This window comes from Ammospiza caudacuta, chromosome 7 (assembly GCF_027887145.1).
Source record: "Ammospiza caudacuta isolate bAmmCau1 chromosome 7, bAmmCau1.pri, whole genome shotgun sequence".
Classification (NCBI taxonomy): domain Eukaryota; kingdom Metazoa; phylum Chordata; class Aves; order Passeriformes; family Passerellidae; genus Ammospiza; species Ammospiza caudacuta.
This window is the reverse complement of record NC_080599.1, coordinates 27,652,560-27,670,190: the sequence shown is the minus strand read 5'-3', so window position 1 is coordinate 27,670,190 and position 17,631 is coordinate 27,652,560. Positions and strand designations below refer to the sequence as shown.

General features: G+C 38.1%; 1 protein-coding gene across 4 annotated transcripts in view; it reads right to left on the bottom strand.

Moving 5' to 3' along the window:
• Positions 1–17,612, bottom strand: part of CAMSAP2 (calmodulin regulated spectrin associated protein family member 2) — an 80,103-nt gene extending 62,491 nt beyond the window's left edge. For 2 of the 4 annotated variants that reach the window (XM_058808179.1, XM_058808181.1), the window contains exons 1-2: positions 16,895–17,612; positions 4,261–4,520 (exon numbers count right to left, since the gene is read on the bottom strand). In XM_058808179.1, the coding sequence (XP_058664162.1) occupies positions 4,261–4,520; positions 16,895–17,033 (399 nt within the window). In that variant the 5' untranslated portion in view covers positions 17,034–17,612. The remainder of the gene's footprint in view (positions 1–4,260; positions 4,521–16,894) is intronic. The other 2 variants (XM_058808180.1, XM_058808182.1) reach the window with 1 other exon arrangement.
• Positions 17,613–17,631: the final 19 nt, after the last annotated feature.

Here is a 17,631-nt window from a genome sequence, read left to right as displayed (position 1 = left end):
GCAATTTTTATTCCTATCAACTATTATGGACTTACTGCTGGGGTCTTGCAGGAGCCTCTCATTCCCTTTCTATCTTGGCTGAAAATGGTAGAATTTTACGAAGAATTTAGGTGTTACTTGATTAATGACAGTAATTATACATGGGTGTAAGTTTAAACTAGCTGCTCAGCTGGTTGACTTTCTTGCCACACTATTTTTCTCAATTGAGAATTCAACTCTTGACAAAAGTAATGCTTTTTGATTATATTAGGCTTAGCATGGCTTTTATACTTTCCCACACTGAAAATATAAAAAAATATTTGTATGGCATACTTTCTTGGATATTTATACACAGGGTATTCACCAACCATTTTTGAGTCACTAAATTTTATTTAAGAACTAAATATTTTCAAATGCCTTGCAATTTAATAACTATTTTTTGTAGTCAGCTAAGAATGTTTCATCAATATACAATAATAAGCTTAGGCAAATAGATTTTTCTGATGCAAATTTGGAAAAAGTCTGTAATATCACTGTATCTCTACGCCCCCTAACAACAATGGTTTTAAACAAGTATTCATTATTTGACATTACTACTCCTCAAGCTAGAAAATCAGATTGTTTTGGCCCTGTCACATTAGGAAACTGCTGGGGTAGTTATTCAACTTCAGTTTCCCTGCAAAGTGAACTGAGATGCTGACTTTTTTATTCCTTTCCCCACATGGCAGAAGTGCATTGCAGGGATATGAGGGAAGGAAAGCATTTCTTAATTCCTCTCTCAATCAGTTTATTCTTCCCTGCACTTGAAGCAAATTGAAAGAGACTATATGAATACCAAGTGACCAGCCTGATTAAAAATCAGAATTCTTGTAAAATGATTTGACATGGAAAATAAATTACTCAGTTAATACAAAATTCTTGTTGTAATGGATAAATTTGTATAAAAGTCTCCTCTGACTTATCCTGCAATATATATATGTTTTTAAAACAAAGAGATAAAATGCTTATATGAGAAAAAACATTAAAAAAATCCAAATTGCCTTCCTCTTGTGTATCTGATATTTGATGGCTTACATCAATTTGGGTTATGAAGGAAATACAAAATTTAAAAAAATAAATAGCAGAGGAAAACAAAGTTAAGCTTCACTTGAATACTGATCTATGCATAAGCATTAGAAAACTACTGCATTATTATCAGAATCATGCTGAATTCTTATGCTATTTCTGATTTCTATAGCAGGTCAAAAAATCTCGCATTTCCATATGGGGACGCCTGCTGAAGACAGATTTTTTTTTTCTTTTAATGCAGTTGGAACTTGCCAACTGACATAAATATCTTTGCAAAGTTTCTTACAGCGTAGCTTCTGTAAACTTTTGAAACATCAGATAATTCCTTTCATACAGAAGTATAATTTCCAGGAGAAAAATACTCTGCTTCTTGCTTCAACACTTTCAGTTCCAAGCTCCAGACTATTTCTGCACTGTTTGAAGTCTAGCAGAGCAGAGCCAAGACCACATACATGTCAACCAGAAGAGAAATAACGTGCTCTTTGGTTCTTTTGCTCCTCTACCAAAATTAAAAACAGGATGATCCTATGAAACACAGAGTTAACAAAAATAAACATAGAATTAAATTTTAGTATCTTGCAATACATGGAGAACAGAAATTGAGATACCACTGAATAACCCAGCTTTTGGTTTCACCAGAAATGGAATAGGAGATGTGAACAAAGCAAACATGAGAAATAGTAAAAGAATTAATCAAACCACAGAGGGGAGGCTTTAAGAGAAGCCTTTGCTGCCATGGGTTAATTTCACCAGTGCCTCTTTCCTACCCCATTCCACCAGGGCACTGATTTGTATACATGCATACACCATGTATGTACACACACAGAGAACACAAACACGGCATCTGCAGCCTCTCAAGTTAGACACTAATGCAGCCAAGTCAGCTGGGACTGACGAGCCAAGTGTCATCTATGCTGACCCCAGCAAAAGCAGCACATCCATTTGCTACACTTTGCAAACTTAAATATGTAAGGTCCTTCCAAGAAAAGTTCCACTTAAGAGAGAGAGAGGACCAAAATGCCTGCTTCATTAAAGGCTCACATGGGAACTAAGTCAACAATTAATCCCCACAGACGTCACTGTGCAAACATCCAGCCCAAGGAATTCCAAGTCTGTTGGCCACAGCTACACACGGTATAATACACGTGCAAAATTAAAACATTCCATACTCCAATCTCTTTCCATAGTTCCATTTTGTATTGTAGCTCACCCCTTTTCAGCTAGAGAAAGTACAGTACATCTAAGAAGATAAGAAATATCCACTAACATCTTTCCCCTATTCCTGGGGAAGACAGGCTAGCAAAAGGAATGACAACCATACTATGTTCTATTAAATTACTCAAAAGTACATTTTACATGCGTTTAACACAATCTGGTCTACTAGAGGAACATATGTGTTAATTACAAATGAAAACTTTCTGTTCTACATAATTGAAAAAGAAAAAATATCCCATGCTCTAAAACAGGATATACATTTAAATTTGTAAGACTTGTAGAAACTGACATATGGAATAATAGGAAAGAGTATTGGAATGCATCAAGGGAAAAGACTGTCAATACTGCAACAGCCAGATTTGAAGTTCTCTGCCAACTTTACTAATAGCATAATAAGGAAAAAGGTTGAGGCTTTCCAATTAAAATAGAATGCTGCTGCTAGGAACTTGCATAGGAACAAGAGCATGGTTTAACAAAGTAAAACTCCTGGGCTTGGGACATTAGTATGGAGACTCCAACTTCTCAGCCACTTCTTTAGCAGCAGTTGTTTTGGACAAGGCTGTTTCTGCCCAAGCCAGTTGTGTTCCCTGTCCTTGCCACAGCCCAGCTGTGAACTGACAACAGCAACAGTGAACCCATCTGTTCCTGGTGCTGGAGTGGGGACCAGTGCCCTGGGCACAGCAGGAACCTGGGGACATCAACTCTTATGATGTTCATGTGTCAATAACTTCCTGCTGACTGTACCTGAACAACACTGGGAAAACACACAAACAGCCCCATAGGCATGGGGAAATAGAAAATGACTACTGAAGTGCATTTTAAGCAATATGAATTACAAAATCAAACATCAGCAAACCAAACTAGATAATACTAACACCTTTTTTTTCAACTGAGAACTCTGGGAAGAAATGACTCTTACAACTATTCTAGACAGGGATCACATTAAAAGAATCAAATGGAGTAACCAGAGGCTCATAAAGGCAAGTCATTAACCTTATTTTCCCTCAGAAGCAAGAACAGAATTAAGTTCTGCAAAAACATAAACAGTCAAAAAGTTTGTTTCTTAAATACTTTGACTTCTGTGAACATCAGGAACACTCCTAACTACCCACAAATATTGCAAGTATCCTCCAAATTTTTTCATCACTTGAAACATGGAATTATTTAGATTGGAAAACACCTCCAAGATCACCATAGTATACTCATTACCACACACCTTCATTCTAGAGGCAGCTACAGGTCACTGACCACAAATACTTTGTTTACTTAATTTATTCTCTATATTAAATACAAATATAAAAAGGTGAACATTTTAAATATTTCACTTTAAGTGAATTAGCATCTTATTCTATCATACTGCCATTTGCTAAACAAACATTTGTAGACATCCTTTTTACAGGTAATTTTTTATAACTCGACTCCAAACCAAGCAGAAACCCCATGACTTAGAAGCCTACTAATAGAATCATTCATCACTTGAACTAATGCTTTAATTAGCAGTTATATAAAGCAAAGACATATTTTTGTTGTGTGTTTTACATTGACTTAATGTGCAACAGGTGACTCTTCAAAGTTATTAGGCTGAATTGCCTGCCATTAAAACTTCTTTTTCAAGCTTTTAACCAAAGATTTCTGCCCAAGAATAATGTTTTCAAACTTTTCCAACACAGGAATATTAACTTAGAGTCAGCACTGTAAATCTGAAATCCAAGTGATCATACTGTCACTGCTATATTTAAAAATGTAACATTTTAACTAAGTAGGAAGATAATGGGTGTATTCTAGCATTAATACAGAAGAAATACACCTGCACTGACAGCTAATGACACAAAAAAAACTCCTAAACCAAAACAATTATAAACTTCCCAGTAATGAATCCCATTGAACTCCTGTGAAAAATACTTCAACATAATGATGCATTTTAAAATACAGATCTGCAGGTATTGGGAGTACACAGATGGAGAGAAGAGATGGAACACACAAGCTTGGAACACTCACCATCTGAATTGGTTTTTTGTGAAGATCTCGTTCGGTCACCAACTTTTCTTGGTCAGTGACATAAAGGCCTTTTTGTGCCAGGGCTTGTATAACAGCATCATGACCTAGAAGTGGTTTTGCAGCATCACTCTTGAGAATAAGGCTTCCAGCACGACAGTAGAGCTCGGCAGACAGCAGCAAGTTCACAACAGGTGGTTTAATGTGCTCCTGGTCATACTGGTCTGTGTAAAACGGCTCTCGGAGCTCTTCTGGAACATTCTCTACAAAACAGAGCACAAGTCAGTATCAGAAAGGACAGTTAGACTATTAAGGGATTTTTTACAACTATATGTGAACTCAAAATTATGTTGAAAAAAGCTTAACCCAGGGGAGAGGCCAAAGTCTATGTCAGCAATTATGTTATAAAATTCTGGGGAAAATTTCATACAAAGGTAATATTTGAACCATAAATAGAAACTTGAGAAAAATTCAAAGTGTCTCCCATTGCAAAGGCCACAACAGAAGACCAACCTGTGGTTTACATCATCATTACATTAAAATTTCTTGGCTTCTCCAAATACATGCCCAAACATTCTCATTTCCTTTGGCATCATATTATATAGGTCAGACATAAAAAGGCAGAACAACACCATTTAAACACAAACCCTGGACTCTATTACAATAACAAAATGGAAGTGAAACATTATGTTTCAGCACAGAAAAATTCAAGACAAACAGCAGCCTTCTAGTTTCTGTATATGCAGGAGAATTTTGATTACTATACTGTTTATTTCAAAGGTCATGCATCACAGAATGATGACAATTCAGCTGTTAAGCATAAATATATGGGCTTTTGACTGAAATCAGAGGAATGGAGAAAGAATAAAAAATATGATCACTTTCTCTCTGACAAAATACTGAGTTCTTATTTGCCTTGTTATGTTACTGACTTCCCTTAAAATTCTGGTTTTAATCCTTTTTCAGCAAGCTGGCTTAGCACCCACAGAAAGCTACGCAAATCTATGCTGAGATTTTTAACTCCAAAATTATCATTCCAAGACAATCAACAATTTTTTCAAAGACTGTACACAACACAATACAGGCAGACTATAATTGTCTACCACAAATGTAGCAACTATATATTAATTAAATATGGTATTAGATGAAATTAAATTAAATCATGAGTCAAGTGGAAAATAACTTTCAAATTTTCAGGCATACACACTGCAAGATGCTTCATTTTCCTCCTGGAAGAATTTCATTCTCTATTGTTGTAAAATTAGTTAAGCCAACAACATTTATGGGATAAAGAGCATGTGATTCTTTTCCTGAGTCCAAATGTAAAAACCCTATTTAATTGCTAGAAGAAAAAATAAGTGCGTAGGAAAGCAGTGATGCAACTCAAGTTTCTATTCCCTTTGCCTTCAGCTGGATAAATGGCTAAACAGGCAAGGTTTGAATCAGTCTGGAGTAAACAGCCCAGCAAGGGTGGAGCAGGAGAAGAGAGAGAAAAAACAGAACATGCCATCACAAGATAATGACAGATTATCTTCTTCCTCATACATATTCTATTGCAGTTCATGTGCTGCCATGATGGGCTCTGCAAGGTGCCAGCTGCCTTCTAGTTGTGAGGGAAGACACGCTTTGCAGAGTGCAAGAAGTGAAAGAAATATTAACACATGCTTTAAATGCTGGAAGGGTGGTAGGAGAGGGTAAGATATTGCTGCTTCTTTTGCCAATTCAGAGTATCAAGGGAAAGAGACATAGTTTGTCACTTGCTTAAACCATGAACCTAAATTTGGCAAGAAAACTGACAGCTCTGCTTTAGAATAGAGACCAAAATATACCATCAGCACAACTACTCTGCCCTTTAAAACACAAATCTAATCCTTTTATTATCATCTTGTAAAGAAGCCCTACTTTTTTACAAGATGATAATAAAACTGCTAACAAAAATATCTACTGGTGTCAGGAGATATTTCCATCTTCTCTTCCACTTCCCAGCTGACTGTGATCCAGATGATGATCCAGAGTCACCCAGTCCAACACAAAGCATTTCTAATTGAGGATCTCAGAGCTGCTAGATACCTGTTTCCCCAGGTATTGTTTTCATCTATCTTAATTCTACCTGACCTTCTTTCTTTTCCCTGTTTGACTACACTCTATTTAAATATTAAACTTGTTATTTCTGAAGTCCCTAATGATCCATCTCCAGTATCAGGAGCTCAATTCTCACCAGGACTTTACCCTCTACAATTCCAAATGCCAGCTCTCTTTATGCTACTTCTTCAAGCTAGAGAGGATTAGAAAACATTTTTTGTAAATATCTCACATTGCACAGGCAGCAGATTTTGCTTTTGAAAGAGACAAAAAAAAAAAAAAAAAAAACCCACAACAAAAACCCAACCCAACCAACCAAATAAAAACCCAAACCAAAATCCACACACCCTTTTTTGAAGCAGATGACAATTTCAATGGGGATGAGGGGAAGCAGGGAGGAACAGATAAAGACAAATTTAATTTCTTAGAAGACTTTAAAAAGCCTCATTCCTATATGAAAAAACCCTCTTGAGGCAGGAGTACTTAGCTACACTCAAACAGAAGTCACATACTCTGTGGTTCAGATTCACTGAAGACAAAGACAGATCTCAAGCCTGAAAATTTGAGCCAGAAATCTCAAGACAGTAAATAACAAACCCAATGCCTGTTAATTCTCTTCTTCTGTATCACTGAAGCACATACAAAAGCGACAAGATGCAATAAATACATTTATCATTAAAGAATGACATCCGCTGCTGGGATTTTGTAATTAAAACTCAATAGAGCTAAAAAAAAAAAAATCAACATGATGACTAGCAAAGGCAAATAGAATTATTTATAAAGCTTAGTTCTGCTTCTGAAAAGACAGAAAAAGACAAAATGACATGTATGCCATTTCTTTTACTTCATTGGCATACACAAAAATAAATCTGGAAAAGAAACTTATTGGTCTTCATAAAAATAAAACCAGAAAAATAAATTTATTAGAAAAATAAAATAAGGAAACAAAGGGCTAGGAAGAGAAGCTGTGGCTACAGGCATATTCTGAATGTATAAAAAATGTGAAAGCACACAAACAAGAAATCTTTGGTGCAACAAGATCAGAATTATTTACAAAAATTCCTGTCAGACTTCCCTCTGCACAGGCAGAAACATGGCACTTTCCCCCACTTCAGAACATATATTAAAGTGTTTGATATCAGAATAGCTCTTGATAGAAGATTCAAGCTGTGCTCTCATGTTAGAGTTGAAAAAGGAAACAAAAACCCCCACAGCAGATAGTTTTCTGTCTGTTACCTATCTCAGATAGAAGTCCTTCCAGAATTGGCATGTGCTGCCTCTGGAGTCCTGTGGCAGGGAATTTCAAGGCTCCATCAGTTCCCAGCAGATTACCAGCACAATCAGCAGGGTCAAGAGCCTTTATTAACAATTCTGTCAGGACTAGAGATTGTTACACAGGCTCTGCTAGGCAGAGAAGAATCTTAACACTAATCTGCAATGCGTGCATTTTACCAGCCTTCCTTCGCCCAGCTGAAAAAGAAGAATCATTCAAGATTAAACTCTAAGGCAAATGACCCATTTTAACAGAAACACCTTGTTGCACATATTGCCATAAAACACCAACTGACCTTGAAATGCCTGGTAATTATGTCAGAGGGGTGTATGGGGACACTGAGTGCTAACACAAGCAATGCAGGTGACACAGGAGACGGGGGACAGTGCTGGAGACAAGGGGCAGGATCTGCCTGCACTCTGCCAGTACCAACAGGCCTTGGAAACCTGGATAAAGGCAGGGCTCATGGGCCCATGCAAGGGAAAAGCTTTTCAAGAGACCAAGAGCATAGGTGCAGGTTGCCTGGGGACCCAGCTGTGAAAGTGCCATCCACAAGGACTCTCAAAACAAGGCCCTGGGAAACCTCTCTAACTTTGAGGCTGGCCCTTCCTGGAGAAGGAAGCTGAACTAGATGACCACCCTATTTTTTCCTAGAATTGTGAGCAGGACCACAGCTTTGGAAATCATTTTGACATTTTGAAATTTGTAAATATTGTACTATGAAGAGACTAAATGCAGCTAATGGGCAAGTTCAAGACACAGAGAAAAGAACAAAAAAGAAATAATACCACATTAGCCCAAGTCTGTGACTCAAATTTAACCACCAAGCTAACTTCAAAAAAGTAATCAATGTATCTTCAGGTGATTTAACATAAATGATCAATGAATGAAAAGTCCTGTAAATGCTCTTTCTAGAGAAGAAAGAAAAACTTAAGAGCTTATTCAAAGTTTTAAAACAAATGCAGGATAATCATTGCTCCCTGTTGCGATTTAACCCCAGTTCCAACTAAGCTGCCCAGCTGCTTGCTCTTTACCCCACTCTCCCTGCTGGGATGGGAGGATAGAGAGGAAAGCTGGAAAAAGGTAGATCCTGCAGGCTGAGATAAAAACAGTTTAATAACTGAAATAAAGTAAAACATTATAACAATAATAACAATGGAAGGGAAAAAGAGAGACAGCCCATTTCCAAGCAGCTGCCAGCCCCTCCCAGGCAGCTCCCCCAGCCCATGCTGGGCACAGCAGCCATGGTTTGCCCTGGCCCTGGGGCCAGCTCAGCTCAGCTGTCCTGGCCACGCTCCCTCACAGCTCCTCCTGCACCTCCTGGCTGCCACGAGCACAGAGAAGTCCTTGGCTTAGAGACAGCACCAGTGAGCAACCACTGAAACCCCAGAGTGTTAGCAACAGTGCCCCCACTCTGAATCCAAAACACAGCCCTGCACCAGCTACCAGCAGGAAAATTCACTCTATTCCAGACAAAACCAGAACACTCCCCACTGTGAGACAGAAATGCAACTTAACTTTCCATTTCATCAGACCATTTTAAAGGAAAGGAATGGTCTAAAATTAATTCATGCATAACACTACTTAATTTACCTTTAAAAGTTGCTTTATAAGAAAACCTCCCTGCTCAGATAGGTATGAATTACTCCTTGGAAGACAGTGTGAATTTGTTCTTTGGAAAAAAACTGCTTAACATGAAAAGTCTACATTTTCTTTAAAAACAAATTGGGTTTTTTGTAAAGTTTCCATGCTTCCACAGAGATGAATACAATCCTTTGAACAACTATTGAGTTTTTCAACTTTATACCAGTGAACAATTTCAGATTTATGAATGCTTCCCTTAAGAATGCCCAAAAGCTCAGAAGTCTTTGTCAACAAGGTCTCCATGTTGTTTGTTTGTTTTGCCTTTTTTTAATTCCTGAGGACAATAAAACAAGTTAAAATATTTTGCCATGGGCTTTCTATTTAAATGATGCCATCACTTTTGGGAACCACAAGGCCACATTAAGCCTCAGTCTAGAAAACTTCCTCTCTACAGGTTACTGACATCAATGCACAAAGACATTGAGAAGAAAAAAATATTTGTAGAAGACTGAGATATAATACAGAGTTGTTTAATGAAAATTCTAATACCTTTAACCATCTCCTAGTGCAAACCAGCAGATGAATGTATGCCAAATCTTAATGGACTTGCTGGTGTTCTGCAGCTCAGCAAAGGTGTGCTTTTGCCAGGAAATGGCTGTGTCAAGTTACCTCATTCAGACTCCCACTTGCCAACGAGGATTCTGGTGCCATATTCACAATCTGGGCACAAGACAGCAGAGCTTGCACAGAAGTCAAGAGTCCAAGAATTGAAAACAGGTCAGAGCAGACAGAATTATATTATTCAACTTCTAGTGAGTTTTTTTTTAGTGGACTCAGTAGAAGAGGGAGACATTTCAATTTACTATTTTATTTTGGAGACACTATCAAGAAATAAGACTCTTAATCAGGAAGCGGAAAACAAAATGAGAGAGCAGAGATGACAAAATAATTTTTATTTTTTGGTTTGTTCAATCAATCTGCCACTTCCATTGCTCTTGGCTAGCAGGCTGCAGGTGTACTTCTGTCTAGAGACAAGTATCTGAAAGGCCAACATTCAATTGATGGCACACTCAGCCTTAGTATAACCATTCTTAGCTTTGTCCACCTTGCTAAGATGAACTCAAGAGATTCTTGAATTTAGCATCACAGAAGTACTATGAATAAACAGATCTTACCCTCCTGCCTCTAGATGCTACAAAAATAGAGCATTATCCACTGCTTCAACAGCTGTTCTGCACTTAAAAGAGATTCCTCATTCAAAAAAAGGAAACAAACAAAAAATAAACAAACAAAAACCCCTCAAACTAAAACAATAAAAAAACAAAACCCAAACAAAATCCTAAAGAATCCCCCAAAATCCAAACACAAACCAACCCCAAAACATTCAAGGAATAAACAAGCACAGCTCTACTTTCATAGCCTAACCAGACTTCAGTTGTTCTTTGAACACTGCAAATCACAGAAGAAATGCTCTATTAATTGTCACAGTAAGTGCCTATCCCATCCAATATTCTGCCTTCAGCAGCACAACAGGAAGTGCTCCTCACAGAACCTACAGAATGTGTCTGGTACTGGCATTTCTTATTAAAATGGGAAGATTAGCATCTAATTTACTAAAACCTGTGTATTGATTCAGGTTTAATAAACAAAAGAATTACTTAGAATTAACCCTGCCAATAAGGGGATCAATTTTCATTAACATAAATGCCTTCAGAACTTATTTTTGGGAGAGGCAAGTTATGAGAAATGTAAAGATAATACTATAATTATAATCCTATCTCACCCAGCTAGCACCTTGCTGACTATTATAGACAAGTCATGACTTAAATATCCTATGGAGTAGGGAAAAAGCTGCTTCAGAAAATTAGAGAAAACATTTCTTAACTTACTACTAGACTTCATTAAGCCAAAGAAAAGTTTTTGCCAGCCATAAGTAGATGTGAATGGACACACCATCTTTGGTGTGTAGCTTACAGCTTCTCTTAGTGTAAGATTGCTTTTGACTGAATAAAAGAAAACATGCAGGAAACAGCTAGAACTATACAAATCTAATATTTGGCAAATAGATTTCAAACGTTACATTTCAACTCTGTAGCAGAAATGGTTATTATTACCACCTGATGCAGTAATAATGTATTGTCCAATTGCACAAAATAAAAAGGAAGGGAGAGGAGGAAGAATTCACTCTATTTTTCTTATGAAGTCTTGAGAATTTTTCACTTATATCCTCATTTTCCAGAATGATCAGCAAAAACAATCATTCAGAGTTCTCAGTTTAGCAGAGCAAGTATTGAAAGTTACTCATTTCAGGACTGGAATTGTATCCAGTTGTGCTAACTGTAGAATGGAAATTAATTACATTAAAAAATCTTATTGAAAAAGTGACACATTCCTGATCAACAGCATACAAATACTCTTCAAGTATGAATGAGAGCCACCCTCAAACATGGAGTCAATCAAGCAACACAAGAGATGACCATAAATCATAGGGTGAAGGGGAAAATTCTAAACTATATTTTCAGTAGTAAGTGCAATGGTGGTTCAAAAAATATAGAGAGAAATCAGGTATAGGGAGAAGAAATATATTTAATCTCATCACCTGAAATCAGTGAGTGTTTGGCTACAGTCTCTGTCAGATCTGTTACATTCTGCAGACAAGCACTCAGAGTGGAAAAGGCAAACAGGCTCAAAGGCTCATTGAAAGAACAGATTCCATACCCCAAAGGAGGTCCATTGTCAGCTGCCAATCCTGCAACTGTCCCCTCACTGATCACCTTCCTTTACACTTGTACACGCACAGAACTTCAGAGGCCTCTGTCAAACCCAACAGATCCAGAAGTTCATACAATTTTATGTATTTACTTCAAAAAAAGTGATCTACACTCAAACTACATTACAAATGTGCTCTACAGAAAGAAGTGATACAACCACCTTCCAAGTAAAAGATCTCAGTAGATGATCTGTCTAATCCACTGATTGTAGTAGGACCGACTGAAGTATCAATTTGTCAGCAACTATTTCAGAAAGGTAATGAAATCTACATAAAAAAACTCTCACAAGGATCTCAAACATTTGTTTTTGAACTTCAAACCTTTCTACAAGGTTTTGCCAGACTGAATACAAGTGAAGAAATTACTTCTGCTAGAAAAAGATTAAAGTTTGCTCTGGCCTGCAACATCCAACAGATGAGAGTATTTAGCTACAATTTGTTTCTGTCAGATACACAGTGTTCATTTCCTCCCTTCATGGCTCTGCTGGCAACATGGGCAAAGAGCAGTAAGTAGCCACATACCAGTCCTGAAAACATTAATCATCAGGAGAAAGCTATTTTAGGTTTCTTGGGTAATATTTACTTGCAGATTATGCAATTGTAAGCTATTGCTTCAAACACCCATAAAGGATATATTTAATGTTAAATTTAAGGTTAAAGGTATACAGACTATCTTATTTTTACTTTAGAAAACACAAAAATGTTTATGGCAATTGCTCAGACTTTTGTAGTTTTTATTTTGCTTTTAGTTTATTCTTGTCCAAAAATAAAAATAAAAATCTCATGCTAACCAGTTAAATGTATTACTGAAACAGAATAATATATTGTATGGATAGTAAAGTAGCAACAGCTTTAACTTGATTTAAAACTGTTCCCCTATTTTTCTGAAAATCAGACACAGATATATTCTTAACTTCGTAATTAAAAGTTGGATGAAAAGCTGTTTGAAAAACCATTTTCCAAGAGTACTCAGATGTCTCCCACCAAATGGGAAGAACATGTACTTCCAGGTTCAAGAGCTCACATCTTTCTTCACACTAGACAAGGTTGTAGAGAAGTGATTCCAAGCTACAGAAGGATTGGGAGCACCTTGGAGGACAAAATTATAATTCAAGATAATTTTGATAAGTGGAAGGAGTGGTTTGGAAATAGGATGCAGTTATGTAAGTATAGCTGCAAAGCAGGAACCTACAACAGTACAATTATAAGATGGGAACAACTGAGTAGGCAGCAGCTCTGCAGAGAAAGATAGAGAGCTACAGTGAATCACAGACTGCATGAGTCAACAATTCTAGGCTGAGGCAGAAATGGCAAACATCATATTTTAGTGAATAAATCAGAGTATTATAGGTTGGAAACATGAAATAATTTTTCAAATTTACCTTGTATTAGTAACGGTTTAGCTAGACCAACAGATCTAGATTTAAGTACAGAGCTCATGTAAACCAACCACAGGAAAAAATTATACAAAAAACCAACCAAGCAAAAAAAAAACCCAAAACAAACAACCCCAAACCCCTAATAAACACAGAGAGCAAAAAAAGTTTGACCTACCAAAAAGAAAAAAAGTCTGTTTTGTCTAAGCAATATAACAGACATTGCTTTTATTGTATGAAAGGGGTTATAAAAATGTAACATGCCCACCATTCTCAAAAGCACCAGGAAGAGGGCAAGTAATGGCTTAACAAGGGAGCAAAAGACATCAAGATTCTGCTCAAACATCTAAAAATAAATAAGGTCCAAACTGACTAAAAGACATGCCGTTGAAAGTCTATAATTAGTGATTTTCAAAAAATAGGCTAAACAAACATCTGTCAGGAATGATGTATATTTAGTTCAGCCTGTCTTTAGGAACATGGATGAATAACAAAATTTTCAGGCACATTTTCTATTACTACAGCAGACTGAGAAGGCAAAAACTTCACATTCCAAAACAGTGAAACACAATTCTCATCCTTTAGAAATAAAAAGAGCACAGACTACCACAACATCAAGACATTTTTCAACTTATTTCTATGAAGTAAGTCCCATCATAGTTTTAAGTTGAAGGTTATAGTGTCTATACAGTTCACGCAGTTCTTTGGGAAGAAATTTTTCTATACTGAAAAAGTTAACTGCCAGCATTGGGAGACAAGGCTGAAATTAAGTATTTACAGATTTAATTTCTAAAGTCAAACATTCCCCCTTTTATACTTCACACTTGTTAATTTTCTCCCTTTCAGTTACTGCAAGTTGTGTCACTTAAACAATTTGATTATTACAAAACATTTAATCTGACATGTCCTAACACTGATATAAAATCCTACACCCTCAACATTTAAATATGAACTCCTTCTTCAATTAGTATTTCTTAACCAATTCTTCATACAAGATGCCACCAACATGACTGTTAATACATTCTTACTCTCCTATGACACCTCACTAATAGGACAAGTTCTTTTGACCTGCTTGTGTTGTGGGTCAAACTCTACACTTGCAGTTTAACCAAGGACAATAGCAAGAGACAATTTTTCTCTGAGTTTTTGGACCCAGGTATCAATGAAACTCCAGAAGTCATTATTAATGGTAATGAACAGTACCTATTCTAAGTATTTTTCAAAGCAAATGCACAACACATAGTCAAGCTGTATCCACAACTCTGATTGTATTGAAATATGGTTTTAAGACTGTGAAAGCCATCCACTGAAAGATGCACCCTTTGATACATAAAGAGTTGGATTTCTTTAATGGATACATGATTGTAACAACCTATGCTTTTCCTTAATGAAAGTGAACTGCATTACTTTGTTTCATAGGGAAAAACCCTTCATCTTCCCCTGCAGGCTTAGGGAACTTCAATACTTCAAGCATAAAAAAAGAAATAAAATGTGGCACCCATAAACACACTAATCATCCTTTGTGTTTCTCTGTACAAATGTATATAGCAATAGTTAGAAGACATCACTGAGACTGTGATTTATTCCTAAGAAATAAAATAATTTAACCAACCCAAACTTCCTTCCTTCTTGGAAAAGGTGAAGGTCAGTTCTTCTGTTTCACTCCAAGGATAAAGGAAGCTTTTGTACTGCAGACATGCAAGTCCTGAATACTGTCTTTCCCTACTTCAGCCAAACTTTTCTTTGACATTTCTAGTTACATTAACCTAGTGGAAGAACTGGGACCAGAAACACTACAATGAATTGGGACCACACACTACAAATGTGTGTGCTTACCTCTCTTCCTACTGTTACATTACTGCAGTGATTAGAGAGCAGATGGAGCAATTATTCCCCCTGATCATGTTTTATTTGAGCATCTCAGAACAATCCCAGTCATGAAAGAGTCAAGGAATTTGTTTTGGATGACACTTCTTATAAAAAGTAGCAGAAAAGTTCCCTGCACTTGGCTTTACACATGCAATAGAAACTCAACCAGTATGAATCAAGACATTTCAACCATAAGTTGGGAATCTGTCAAACTCCAGTAGAAAAAAGTTTTCAGGTTAGAAGGCTGGGTTATATAATTGCACAAGCATTGTACACTCAGAATCCTATGAGTAAACCCTATGGAACCAAGCTACCTAAAAATATAATGATCTCTGAAAATGTTCAATTAGGTACTTCCAAGAATTTTCCCTACTGTTTTACCTCTCATACCTGCATAGCTAATAAAGCCATATATCAAAATATTATTGGTCCAGATTTCACAAAGAAAAGCAAGTAGAGTTTACTGACAAATCTTTATATGGAAACAATATTTTGATATTTTCTTTCTTTTTAAAGTGATGCACTCACTGAAATTTCACTAGATTCAAGCACTTTAAAAGTGACTTTTTGGAAGCATTGCATCAAATATGAGTTCCCAGAAATGTGTCCCACAAAGACATGCTAAATACATCCTAACCCTGGCTAAATACATAACAGCACCCTGGCCCTAAATGTAAAAGGTGCAGTACTCCATAAGAAGGAACCTTTTCCTGTTATTTTTTAAATAAACAAGGGCAAAAGTAATGATTGTTGATATCTACCTTACCTTTCAAAAAACCCCATTATTTTTAATGAACAGAATATTAAATTATTACAACACTACAGCTATACTAAAGCCAAAACCCACAAACAATAAGCAAACAACCCCAACTCCCCCCCAAAAGCTAAAAAAATATATTAAAAAAAAAACTAAAAAGAAAAAAAATCCAAAACAAACAAACAAAACCCAAACAAAAATCCCCCAGCTTAGTAAATTTTCAAAATGCTTCCCTCAGAAGACCTCTGCAAGTCTGGTATTCCTCAAGGCCCAATAATATTTCAGGCACAGAATAATAGGTCTGGTATTCCTCAAGGTCCAAGGTTTTCAACGACAGAGCACTGATGCCTTTTGGAGGCATTACAAATCGATTCCATTTACACTTACAGACAAGGAGAGCCTTCTGTATTGTGCAGGCCGAAACCTGGCACTAAATGCTCTTTTCCCTGAAACCCTTCTTATTGCTGAACCACTCAAATGGCTACAGGCTACTGTCACACATGTCAGAACCCATTTCCATTGCTAGTCCCCAATTCTGCTCCTAAGCAATACCAGGAAAATTTTCAAGATGACAGACGTGGATTGCTGGGTTTTTTTCACATTGTAGAAATGTGACCAGAGTAATAAATAAAATACTATTTACAGAGATCGATTCACTCAAGGAAAACAATATGAGTGCCAATACACAAAATTTACTTACTGATGGAAACAGTGGGACTATTCCAAAAAGACTAAGTGTTATTAAGGAAAAAGAAAACATCTCACAAGGGGTAAGAGATCTTAAGGATAAGGGAACAGACCAAAAGCATTTCCCACACATCTCCCCCCCTTCTCCGCTCCTCAGGGAATGGCTCTCACGTCCTCAGTAGCGAAGCAACCAAGCAGGAACCAGCATCAAAGAAAGGGAAGAAGGAGACGCCACCTACCTGTCCCAAAGGCTTTGGCCACCAGCCAGGCCAGATTACAGGCGATTTTCGCTCGGGAGAAATCATAATGGTCAAAGGGTTTGATGGCAGGAACAATGAAAGTCTTCCTCATCTCCTTGGCGTCTGCGGCATCCCCCATCTTCTCACAGGACCCCCGGCAATTGGGAACTTACATGGTTGTTTCTCCGTCCTCCTCCTCCTCCCACGGCCGGGAGAGCCGGCTGTAAATACGCCGACAGCAGCTGAGAGCAGCGCCGGACCCAGCTGTCCGTAAAGGGCTAACACCGCCTCCCGCCTTTCTCTGCACAGGAATGTAGCCGAGTCCGAGTGTCCTCTTCTTCCTCCTCCTCCTCCTCGCTCTTTGTCTCAATTCACTCACGCCGCCGTCCCTCCGCCTCCGAAGAAATGCCCCCGGCGGCCCCGGCCCCGCGTTCCCTGGGGAGACCCCGCGGCCAGGGCTGGGCGCCCCAGGCGGCCGCCAGTGCCCCGGCCCGGGGCGGGAGCCGCCGGCAGGGCCCCCGCAGCCGCCTCAGGCCGGGACGCGGCCCTTCCCAGCGCCGGGATGTCAAAATGCCGGGGTCCAGCCCCAAAACGCCGCACGGCCCCGCACCGTCCCAGCGGCGGCCTCTGCGGGCCGGGAGCAGAGCCGGCTCCCTAACGCTGCCCGGCGGCCCCCGGCCGGCCCCCGCTGCCCGCGCCGCTCGGCGATGCCGCTGCGGTTCTCCACCCGCGGCTGC